The sequence below is a fragment of the Camellia sinensis genome, chromosome 13 (assembly GCF_055761805.1).
Source record: "Camellia sinensis isolate YWXY chromosome 13, ASM5576180v1, whole genome shotgun sequence".
NCBI lineage: Eukaryota > Viridiplantae > Streptophyta > Magnoliopsida > Ericales > Theaceae > Camellia > Camellia sinensis.
In genome coordinates, this window is record NC_138973.1 from 83262442 (window position 1) to 83275067 (window position 12626).

The 12626-nt window shown below is 33.1% G+C and overlaps 2 protein-coding genes across 2 annotated transcripts; both read right to left on the reverse strand.

The window, feature by feature from the left end:
- Positions 1-1971: 1971 nt before the first annotated feature.
- LOC114291639 (uncharacterized) lies at positions 1972-2601 on the reverse strand. Its single transcript, XM_028235492.2, has one exon. The coding sequence runs from the start codon at positions 2599-2601 to the stop codon at positions 1972-1974; it is 630 nt and encodes a 209-aa protein (XP_028091293.2).
- Positions 2602-7695: 5094 nt separating this feature from the next.
- On the reverse strand, positions 7696-11101 carry LOC114291623 (DCD domain-containing protein NRP-B). The gene is made up of 5 exons (XM_028235477.2): positions 10012-11101; positions 9059-9159; positions 8511-8594; positions 8210-8320; positions 7696-8081 (listed from the first exon to the last, which is right to left on the reverse strand). The coding sequence occupies exons 1-5, from the start codon at positions 10697-10699 to the stop codon at positions 8040-8042; spliced, it is 1026 nt and encodes a 341-aa protein (XP_028091278.1). The 5' UTR covers positions 10700-11101; the 3' UTR covers positions 7696-8039.
- Positions 11102-12626: the final 1525 nt, after the last annotated feature.

Genomic DNA, 12626 nt, shown 5'->3' on the forward strand with positions numbered 1-12626 from the left:
AAATGAATTTTAAATAAAAAAATTAAAATCTAAATAATTAATAAATTTATTTATATTAATAGTTAAATATAAAATATTACTTTTAAAATTTTGTTTAAGGCCTCCAAAGTTTTGGGCCGGCCTAGTATGTGCACAAAAACCCAGCATTCTCTTGGGTTGTTAGGAAAGGGGTGGAGGAATGCCGACTTGGCACCAAGACAAATTTTTGGTTCGCCCCCAAACTTGAACCCATGTTATAGCATGGATCTTGAATTTATATAGAAAAAATTAGTCTAAGGTCTCTCATTCATTTTTAGTAATGGAAAAGATTCAAAGTATTATTTTATGATATCTAAGTTCTCTCAACCTCACATACATATGTCACAGAAAAATTTGACTCTCTCATATCAAACATTATTTCTCTCTCTCTCTCTACCTTTTCTATTTCATCTCTCTCTCTCTCTCTAAATCTAAACCTCACTTTACTCCCTTCAATGGCCACTGCTAGCATCACCACCGCAAATACCATCGTCGTCAGAGTCGATTTCATCGCCGTCGAAATTCAATCTGCAAAGTTGAATCCAGATCACAATCAAATTGCGAACTCATATCTAGGGTTAAGGCAAGTTACGAAGGTCGATTGACAAGGGAATCCACAAACAAAACTCGATTCGATGACAACCCAATTGTTGCGAGGTTGACCTAGGTTAGTGTTCTCAGGCTTTGCGAACAACTACGAGCAACTTTGAACAACTGCGAACAGGGCTTGCGACCTTTCCAGCCTGATTTTCATTTTGATTCAAGAGAACAAAATCTAAATCAAAAGGAAGCTTCGCAAATCAAGAAAAGTCAAAGAACCTTCGGCTTCGATGGGGCAATGCTATGGTAAGACCATTCCTACTGTTTTTTTTATTCGTTGAACATTCTACATTTGTTATGTTACTGTTCTTTGTTCAATTTTCTATAGTTTGATCGAAAACTCAAATTTTCTCTGCATAATATTCTTTAGATAGAGCCATACAAAACCACACAAATTTTTTCTACACAATTTTCTCTGGATAGAATCACACAAAACTACCCAAATTTTCTCTAACACAATTTTCTCTAGATAAAGCCATGCAAAGCCACACAAATTTTCTTTACATAATTTTCTCTGGATAGAGCCACACAAAGTCACACAAATTTTCTCTACACAATTTTCTCTAGATAGAGTCACACAAAGCCACACAAATTTGCTCTTCACAATTTTCTCTAGATTTCTTTGGTGCTCAAAGAAAATTAGTCAAAATGGTATTGTTCAATTTTCTTTGGTTTGTTGTTGCCTAAATGGTTTACAGTTTGGTTTGATAAAACCACGAAGAAAATTATGAGCAAACTAGAGAAAATTGGTCAAAAACACAGAGAAATTCTCTAGAAAGTCCAGAGAAATTGAAGAGAATTTCTCTAGAGAGAAATTTTATGGCAGGTCCAGAGAAATTCTCTGGGAAGTGCATAGAAAATCTCTGGGAGGTCTAGAGAAATTCCCTCTGAAGAGAATTTCTCTGGATCGAATTTTCTCTGGATCGATGTTGCCTTGGACATTATAAAAATATTGAGTGTCCTTTATACTATAAAATCTTAATACAGGAACCTTAAAAAAAAAAATTCCCTTCTATATATACACACGACATTTGAAGAAAAAAAAAAATCAATAAAATTCGTTTTGTTTCTAACATCATTTTTCTATTTGAAACTCTTTGAATATAAAATTTCACTCAAAACGGTGTAGAAAGTCCATATCAGCCATGAGTTAAAAGCTAGCTAATTCATAAGACATGGATGGAACCTAAAAAAAACAAAAAAAACCACATGGTGACAATTTTCAGAGCTGAAACTCCTAGAACAAATACTAGGAAATGAAAATCACTCATGTTAAACCTTATTTAAAATCAACATTGATATATATTAAGATACAAGAGGAATGTATCAGTCAGAGTACAAAAATGTGAAATTTCATGTTCCCAAAATGCGCTCATTGGTTGCCTTCCCCTGGATTGGACCGCTGATACAGAAATCCGGTAACCGTGCTACTCTACTCTGTTGATCAATAGAACCCTTGAACACATTGGTGAGAATTGGCTTCAAATTTACTCCCCATTGACCCCAATTGATCTTCGTTCGCTTGGGTGTTACACTAGCTGAACTTGCAGCCAATCTCATTTGCTCAATCAAGGCCTCTGTATTAACCTCTTCCGACAAAATTTCCTCCAACTGTTTCGTATCAATCACCAATTTCACTCTCCAAACACCCTTTTGTGGTGGTGGCAAGACCTCCACAGCAGCTGCACTGGTCGACATCCTTACTGGTTCGGCTTCTTTTACTGATTCATTGTGCTGAGCCAATGTATCCTTTTCTCCGAGTGGGAAGAGATAGTAAAATTTCTCAAAATGAAGCTTTTCGTGGTTGAGTAATGGCGATGATACGTGGCTTGACCCAAAAATTCCATAGCCGGGGAAGTCATTGAGGACTTCTCCAACAATTTTAGGGGCTTTGAACTCTATGATTTCACCAGAATCTGTCATAATCCGGATAGAAGAGTTAGCTTCAGCTGCAGCAACACCTTTTAGTGTACAATTTCCCATTGCAATAATTTCTATAAAACTTGAATTGTTTCTCTTCTATATATATATGAAAATTTGTTTGTGTGTTGGATTTGAAAATTTGAATCAATGTGTATTAGTGAAATGAGACCGTTAAGGAGGATTTGATGCGATCCTAGGCAGAGGGGGAATAGAATAAACGATAGATAAGAGAGCGATAAATTAAATTAATGCAGCATAACGACATCTCAGCCGCGGCCCAATGCAACGTAAACTGTGCTAGGGGGTATGCATTTGTTGGATTCCAATACCATGTTATATGGTCTTAAACTGTTTGAATAATTATAAAAAATAAAACTATGCATGTTTCCCAGAAGTTTCTGTTGGAATGGTTATAAAATTCTGGATAAAATCAGAATTTTTTCCTAAGTTCGGTCTATTTTTTAGGTGGGCCCCGAGTGTCGATTTACTCGGGTCAAAGTGGTAACGCGTTCTATGCCGCGTTGTGATTCACGTGGTATATTTGGTTGCTCAAAACCATTACCGAGTGAATGGGAAATTGAAGCCAAAGTGTGCTCCATGGAAATGGAGTTTTGGTGGAAATTCCTTAAGGTTGTAAATTGGCTTGTCCCACATTGATTTGGTGGGAAGTTTTGAAAGGGTTTATAAGGCTTAGGGTGAGATACTTGGGGTGTGCCCCAAGGGGTACCCAGGTGTTTTAGAGGGAGAGGTTATGGGCAAAATGGGCTAGACCCATTGGATCCAAAAATCACCACACGCCCGCCGTCCGTCGAGCTGGGCTGGGCTGGGCGCGGGTGTGTGGTGTGTGTTGGATCCAAAAATCACCACACGCGCGCGCCGCCGCCGCCCGTCGGGCTGGGCGCGGGTGTGTGGTTGGGTTGGGCTTCTAATCTTTTTGGGCCAAAAACATTTGAATTTAATTTTATTTTTTATTAAAATAAAATCCAGAATTCAAATTAAATTAGTTTGGATTTTTTGTTCATCCAAATAGGGCCCTTCCCGGTTTCAAACAGAAATAAACTGTTTTGGAATTAATGCACACCCAAACAGGTATGATACCGGGTTGGGCTTCTAATCTTTTTGGGCCAAAAACATTTGAATTTAATTTTATTTTTTATTAAAATAAAATCCAGAATTCAAATTAAATTAGTTTGGATTTTTTGTTCATCCAAACAGGGCCCTTCCCGGTTTCAAACAGAAATAAACTGTTTTGGAATTAATGCACACCCAAACAGGTATGATACCGGGAAGGCATAAACCAAGGGCTACATACCTGTTTATTTCAAATCCAAGAGCCACCTTCACATCTATAAATAGGACCACCCTCATTTGATATTTTGCATTCAGAAATTTCGTATTTCACTTCTGTTTTCTATTCTTCATCTTGCTGCATTTTATTTTCAAAAGAAAGAGTGTAAACACTTAGTGTGTTCGTAAGGCAAACAATTAGTAGTGCTGCTATTGTTTGTGGAAGATCATTTCATCCTGGGAGATAGACGTCCGAATTCTGAAAGTACCGTGGATAGGACGAATCTGTCTTAAGGACACAGTGTTAAACACTGGACTTGATCAGAAAAATAATTCGAAAAAATTAAATCAAGTAAGTTATTTAATTACTTTCAGTGTTGTTTTTATTTGTTTATTTATTCAGATTTTAATTTTGTTTTTGTAACAAAATAAAATCTGTTTTTATTTATTTATTTTTTATTTCGAGTTTGATTTTTGTAATCAAACATATTCTCTCCTTTTCTCTATTTCTTTTATTCTTGTTGTTGTTTTGTACACAACAGAATTAAATCCTTTTAAATACAGTGAAGATTGTCCTACAGTTTCAGTGTATAAGCATCAAGTAAAATTGAAAATTTTATTCATCAAACGATCGGTCTTCACTGATTTTTTATTTAATTTGCAAAAATTAAGCAAGAAACCAAGCAGAGATGTGGTGTTGATTTAGACAGGAGTTCCCATCATCACATCTTCTGCCCTTGGTTAAATTAGCACAAGTTATCAATTAGGGTCCCGAATATCATGTGGTTATCTGTCTTACAAATGGTATTTTGTGATTGGGTTTGGCTTCCCTCTAGAGGGTGCTGTTGGGCCCGTGGAGCCTACCACGAGTCCTATTTTAATAATCTGAATCGTTCAATGTGTAGAACTCGTCGAGTACTGTATATATTTATACAATCATGTTGATTGGATATCGATAGTTATATGATCAAATCAATTTTGTATAAAAAAAATGAACGGTGAAAAAATAAATGGTTGACAAAAATCTGATCCGATGAAATAGCTATTAATATCCGATCAACATGATTTTTTACAGACATATAGTACTCAACGAGTTCTACACATTTAACGGTCCGAATTATAAAAATTGGACCCATGGTGGGCCCCTACGGGCGTAACAGAGTGAAACAATCTCTTTGTGATTTATGAATCATTATTCTTATTTTTCAAACTAGGTAAGCACTTAATCCTTGTAATAGGGCGGGAACACACAATCAACATCATGTTTTCAGAATTGATCAATAATATTACATACCAAGGAAAATTAGCTAGAAAAATACTAAAAGAAAAGTACAGTTATGGATCACAAACATCTTACAAATTTTAAATTTACATTATACACATCATATTTGAGATAATTTTCTAGACAAATTTATGATAGATAGCATTTGCTTCCAATTAGAATAGCACAAACAATACAAGTAAAGATCCAATAATTCAAATTTGGTCCCTCATTCACTTGCTGTGTATGCTGTAGCCCAGACTGCAAACCAGAATTCAAATTTGTGTCCACAGATCCCATTTAATAAATAAAATAAAATAAAATAAAATAAAATAATTAATAGACTGCACTAAATTCTTTTATAGAAATACTGTGTCATTCTGATAACCATGTGATCCAAACATCTCCCATTCCATTTTCATATGTAAAAAACAAATGGATCTACTTTTATAATATAAAATGCATCTACTTTTATATAGTAAGCGAAGATGGTAAAAATAAATGATGATTGTAACATTACTTATATATTTTTACATAAAAAATTACTATTGTTGGAGTGCACCAAAGATTGGGGAAATTTAACACAACAGGTCGAACCCTTATTTGGAGTCCATCCAGTAGATGATCAGCCTATTGAAGTTGACAAAAAATCATTATGTCAACCTTAGAAACTTCTAGAATTCTAATTTTCATATTTGACAGCCAAACTAGTCATTTAAAAATACACATCACCTTGGAGGAATGGTAGGCATGACTTTGGGTAAATTACATCCAATTCCTAACCACCCCCAAGTCATTTTTCAGAAGTCTTTGTTCACTAGAACCACTATTTCCAATAATTGGGATCAATAATTTTAAAAATTGACCGACTAAATGATCGACAAAAAAAATGTTATAAAGTTGATCAGATTTAAATTGGACGGTTTAGTTTGCCATAAAAAATGAGACTAGTTTATAATACCCAAAGAATGAAGCACGGGTACAGGTGCGAGTGTTAATACGATACGGGTACGTCGATATGGTAAAATTAAAAAAAAAAATAAAGTATGGGTACGGCTTGGTACGTTTGTAAAAAATATTTATTTTTAATTTAGAGTAATATAAAAATTAATTAAATGGTTTAATTTGTTAAGATCCAACCTATAATTAACATTTAATGCCAAAAGTAAAGATATAAATCAAAATTAAATATCAATATATTAAATAACTTACAAACCGTAGTTTAATTTTAAAATCATACTAAGTATAAACCAAAAAATAAAAAATTTTGTTTAGTGAAATGAATTTTATCTCTGTAGGAGAAAAAAATATTATTTCAACTGAGGTACAATAGGGTACGTTATGGTTTGGATATATGCTAGGTACATCCGAGTATGTCAAAAATTAAGAAGAAAAACTTGGGTACATATTTCGTATACTTAGTACACATACAGAAGTACCATACAAGATATCATATGTTGATAAATACTCGATATGAGTACGGTATATTTTTCAAAAGGGTACGGCTTCTGTCCAGTCCGGGATTGGACTGGACTGTGCTGTGCTGTTGGGCCCGTGGGGGCCCATCAAGGGTCCCGTTTTGATAATCTGAACCGTTCAATGTGCAGAACTCGTCGAGTACTATATGTCCGTAAAAAATCACGTTGATCGGATATCGATAGCTATGTGATCAAAATAGTTTTTTGTCAACCGTTAATTTGTTCACCGTCTAATTTTTTTAATACGAAACTGATTTGATCATATAGCCATCGATATTCGATCAACGTGATTTTTTACAGGCATATAGTACTCGATGAGTTCTACACATTGGACAGTTCAGATTATCAAAATGGGACCCGTGGTGAATCTCCATAGGCCCAACAACATGATCCGATCCGATCCCAAACTGAATAGAAACCATACCCTTTTCAAAATACCCATGCTTCATAGTACCCAAATTAGACGATTGGTATTCTCTCCCAATCAGATAAGCTATATTCACACTACACGAAATAACTAATCTTGTCTCGAGATTGGCCAAAAACCAGACTGGGATAATATAGTTCTCTTGTGTATATAATATGTAAATCCAGTTTGGGGTGTTTTGTAAACTTAACTTTTAGTTACTTTTTTGAGTTTGGAACAAAAGTTAAAGGTTGACTTTTTTATATTTTTTTTATTTGAGAAATTAATTTTCAGTCACTGATGAAATTACAATTTTATCCCTCATGAGTTAAAATGTGCTAAATGATTGAAGTTATAAATATTTTAAATTGAATGAAAATAATTTAGTCATTTTATTATGATTTAACATCATAAACAAATATTAATTAAAAAAGCCAAAAATACCTTTTTACCACTTCTCAAATTATTTGTTTAAAAAAAACCAAAAACTTAATTAAAAGTCAAAAAATTAAGTTTTACCATCTTCTCAAAATAAGCCTTTGTGTGTTAAGAAAACTCGATCAGTAAAATCTGCTTTTTCATCAAATGGAAATGGAGTCTCTGAGGATTATTATACAGTTCCCACATATATTGAAGCCCAAGTAATACATCACATAAAAAAAAAAAAAAAAAAAAAAAAAAAAAAAAAAAAAAACCCTATACTAATTGAATGAGAGGAAACATTAGAATGAGACATCCTGAAGATATATTTTAAGGTTTTGAGAGTTCCTGAAGAACAATTCTTATTATATCTCATGTCTAGTAATCTCCTTTTATCTCTCTACATTTTCCTAGTTTCAAAACATAAAACTCCTTTAAATCCTCATTTATATTTTCTATTATTCATTATATAAACCACCACGCCCTTCATAAAAAACAAAGTAACACATCACATACAAGTACACAGACCATGGCTATTTTTCAACTTCCAAACTCTTCGAGCTCAACCACGATATATATTATTTTAGCCAAACAAGTATAGCCCTTAATTCTGTAGCATTGTTGTTTCTTTGTATCTGAATGTTGTTTAAGGATCATTCTCGGCAAATATATCCAAAAGAGAGAGTGCCTGCAAGATTGAAAAGATAACATGGTTTACCATCAAATACCTTTGATTGAGGGTATCAAAGCACTCGATGCGCTTCCAAAAAGATCTTCTCGTGAAATTTAAACTCAAACTCATATGATTGTTATTACCTCAGGAATGTTAAGTTCAAGGCGGAACTTGGGGCCATCATAATGATGAAGAATTGGTCTGAAAGAATCCTCCTCTAATGGCTCACAGACTTTCCTTGTCACAACGCGTACCTGCCATACAAGCAGCTGTAAATCCCATATTGTAATTTTAAATAATGAATCAAGTTAACCACTTTGCAGCGAGTTCATTTGACAAGTTTGCATATTCTCAGCAAAACAGCATTTGCACTACAATAAACACAAGAAAACTTTGATTCTTTATTATCCTTGATATCAACTCATGATAATAAACTTAACATACCTGAGCCGGAAAACGAGATTCACCAGGGTTCTTTTTGTCCTCCCACGCTTTTGGATCGATGTTTGTTCCTCCAAAGCTTGCAGCCTGAAGAGAGCATTTTCAATTTACTAAGGTCCTCCACAATCTTGAAATAAACACTCAATAAATACTTGACAAAGCAAATTCAAGAAGACACAGATCTCCGATTGGAAGATGAACAAGTTAACCCAAGCAATCTATCCCAAACAATGATAAACATGAATCCCAAAATGCAAAGCCTAGTAACCATGCTTGATACTAACAAAGCCATGGAACTTTTGAAACATCCAAATTTAGGTAAAAATGTAAATTCATTTTACGATTTTGATTTTCAAAGTTGCCATAGTCAAATCTGTTGTGATACCAAGCCAAAATTGAAGTCCCAGTTTTACAACAAACCAGTATTCAAGTTTCTAGACTTCGAATAGAACCAACCAAAAAAAAAAAAAAGACTTTGAATAGAGTCCTCACCTACAAAAATTAAATACTTGTAATTTAAGTATATTTTAGGGAAAGAAAGAAACACAAACCTCAAAAATTCCATGAAGTTGGTGGGTGGAGTAGTTGTAGAGGAAAAGGGGCAACCCTGGGGTTATTGCCCTGACTGAATCACGGTAGCGTGGAGGCAAGCCTGTAAAATTCATTAAAGAAAAACACAAATTAACAACATATGACAAACAAAAATTAATGAGGCACTGTGATATTGGGGTTCCACACACAACAAGCAAAAAAAGATAAAAGAAAAAAGCTCTCCACTCTCTCTTACATGGATGGGATAAAGTGCATTTAAGAAATTTATGCCTTATTGAAACTACCCTCATTAAGTTATAGAGAAATAAATCAACAAATGACGCACAAAAATTTATGAAGGCTGGTGATATTGGGGTTCCAAGAAGAAATGCCACTAACACCCCAAATCTTAAGAGGAAAAAACTACAATACTGCAGCCTGTTTTTGGCAGTCATCAAAATGAAGTCCATATGTTGATTTTGGAAGCTTCATCCATATCTCCACAATTGGTTTTACATGAAATACAAATATATATATTAATTGACATATAGCCTAGGTATTATGTAAAAAGACAATTTGGAATCAATTATATCAATATTCATATTTTCAGTGTTAATAAAAAAAAATAAAAAAAAAATCATCTCAAAATTAGGACTTCTAATAATTTTTCTTAAAGGGGATATACTTGGATAATCAATCTAATCACCAATCCATACCCCCAAGAATATACCCACAGAAACTATATACACATAAGAAGAAATTGGAATTGTTAACTCAATGATTCAATGACCCAAATTGCCCAATCCACAATTTATTGTTCCATAGCAAAGTATTGTATGCCCAAATCATCCAAAGGCCAAAATATCAATCAATCAATCATCATGCTAACAGTATATATAACTCCTTTAGGTAGATCAAGTTAGTGACAAGATTCAACCTATATAAAAATGAGGAGAGAGAGAGAGAGACATACCAAAGAGCTGCCTTTTGAGATTCTCTTCCATGGTTTCATTGTTGCAGACAAAGATATACCCACCAACAGTTTCATTTCTGGGTAGAGACTCAGATGGCGGAAGTGTCTTGAACCTCTTATCCACACTGTTCTTATTACTATTATTGTTGTTGTCACTGTTGTTGTTGCTATCCTTATTGCTGTTATTGTTGTTCTTGTTCTTCTTCCCACTCTTGCTTCCATGGTGATTTTGATAATAATAATCATCCTCGCCCTTACCACTACCATTCTTATTGCTTTTAGTATTCACAACAACATTAACATTATTATTGTTGTTGTTGTTGTTGTGGTGATTGAAATTCAAAGAAGGTTTGGAGTAAATAATCCCTTTGTTGAAGCCACCATTAAGCCCAATTGATCCCAAACTAGAAGAAGAGCCTAACCCATTAAAATCAGACCCGCCACCAATCTTCCAACCATGGCTGAACCCATTAAAATCCGACTCATTTGCCTTCAAACTGTTGGACGAATTGACTGAATTGAATTCACCGCCAACATTGACGTCAAAGTTACGCCTCTCTTGAGGCCTCTTGGACACATACGAATTGCTCCATATGGAATCGTTGAGAGAGAGATTGGCCAAATTGTTTGTCTGGTGCCTAAGTTGATCGCTGAATTGCCAGAATGACTGTTGATTATTGTTTTCCATGATGTGGGTAATGTTCAAAATCTCTCACACCAATCTATGTGTAGTAGTGGAAAAGAGAGAAAGAGGAGCGAGTTCTATGAAAAGATGAAAGTTGGTGTAGTGAGGAACAAAGAGACTGGATTAAGGAAAGTTAAAAAGAGAAAGAAAGCGTGTAGATTTGTCAAAAAGCAGTGTGGAAAAATGTATAGGTAGGTAGTGATGAAGTTGAGCGAATGAGAATGTGACAGAGATGTGTTTGTTTATGAAGACGGATAGAGAGAGAGAGAGAGAGAGAGAGAGAGAGAGAGAGAGAGTGTGTGTGAGTGGGGGCGAGTGTGGCGGTGGGGGGAGGTTGAGTCTGATGTTGTGGTGGGGTTGGGAGAAATTATTAGTCGGCTTAGGGGAGTGCATGTTCTGTATGTTGGGTGAACAGAGAATTTAATACCGTGTTTAATCGGACGATTTAGAAAAAGATTTGAAAAGAGAAAAAAAAAAAAAACAGGATTAAGGGTCACTGTTGTTGTGTTTCAATTTAAGATGTATTATGAGTTTATTTTTGTGATTTAAATTGTTTATTTTGTACGATTTATTGAGTATTTTATGTTCATCAAAAATTATATTAATCGGATATTAATAATTATATGATTGAATTGCATATTTTTTATGTTATTTCTCAAAAGAAAAGTTTATTGTTTATTTTTTTGATTATCGATCATATAGTTATTGATATTCGATTAATATGATTTTAAGTAGGCACGAAGTGCTCAATAAACCCTACAAAATAACGGTTTAAATTATAAAAATAAGCTCATAATACATCTCAAATTGAGGTACAACAATCACTGTTGTGCTAAAGAGCACAACAGTGACCCTTAATCTAAAAAAAGATAGGTAAAATGTGAATATAATATATCTATATTTTACTTAATTTCATACATTTTTTTTCTTTTTCTTTTTAAATCCCTTCCCAAATCTTTTAACCAAACATATCGTAAGGGATATGATAATTTGTGATTGGTCAGGAGTATATCTACGTGATCCCTTGGATCAACCAATAATTTTTCCGTAGTATTGCCTTATTTAGTTTTAATTTTTTGAGGATTGAGATTTTTTTTAGTGATTTTTTAAAATATTTAAAATAATTTTTTTATATTTTAGATACACTTAATATAAATATAATTAAAAGTATAATATTTGTGAATTTTTTTTTTAAATTTATTAAATACCAAAAATACAAAAATAAAAATTCATTATATTTTTGTATTCTTGCGTATTTATTAATTTTTTTTAAATATTTTATTATTTGAATATATCTAAATTAAGTGCATCTAAAACGTTAAAATAAATATATAATTAAATATTAAAAAAATTATTAAAAACAAAAAATACACGAAAATAAAAAAAAATTAAATACTTAAATTTAAAAATTATAACGAAACAAGTGATTGGAATTCTAGAAGGTTTTATTTTATTTTATTTTTTCTGTCTCACTTGTGAAGTTGAGTTCACACAACACTTGAATTTGGGTTTGGTTTGATCCGAAGGGAAGTTTCTACCGGTGACTTATGCATTACTTGGCACAAGTGGTAACCGTGCAATCCACGGTATGCGAAAATGTTAATAATATATTTTTATATAAAATAATATAAATAGTTACATTTTTAAATGAAAATAAAGAAGATTAAAATTTATAATTTAAGTCTTATAATTTTATCACAATTTATATATTATTTTTCATTTGTTATAAATTTAATCATGTAACTTTTAATCCCCTTTCTAGAATTATAAATTTAGGTGAACTCAACTCAAGCAATTTGAATCGAACTTAAATTTTTTTAAAAATTGAATAACATAGTTTTTAATTAAGTAAGAACCTATGCATAAATTTAAAAATTCAAATTAAATTTAAATAGATTTGGGCAGACATACCAAATAACCTTAGCAACCA

What these genes read in the sequence shown, in the direction of transcription:
- LOC114291639 (XM_028235492.2), bottom strand. Translation starts at nt 2,601, where the DNA reads ATGGGAAATTGTACACTAAAAGGTGTTGCTGCAGCTGAAGCTAACTCT.
- LOC114291623 (XM_028235477.2), bottom strand. Translation starts at nt 10,699, where the DNA reads ATGGAAAACAATAATCAACAGTCATTCTGGCAATTCAGCGATCAACTT. An exon ending in TCTCAAAAGGCAGCTCTTTG is followed by an intron (nt 9,160 to 10,011) that starts GTATGTCTCTCT and finishes TGAATTTTACAG; the next exon opens with GCTTGCCTCCACGCTACCGT. An exon ending in AATCTCGTTTTCCGGCTCAG is followed by an intron (nt 8,321 to 8,510) that starts GTATGTTAAGTT and finishes CTTGTATGGCAG; the next exon opens with GTACGCGTTGTGACAAGGAA.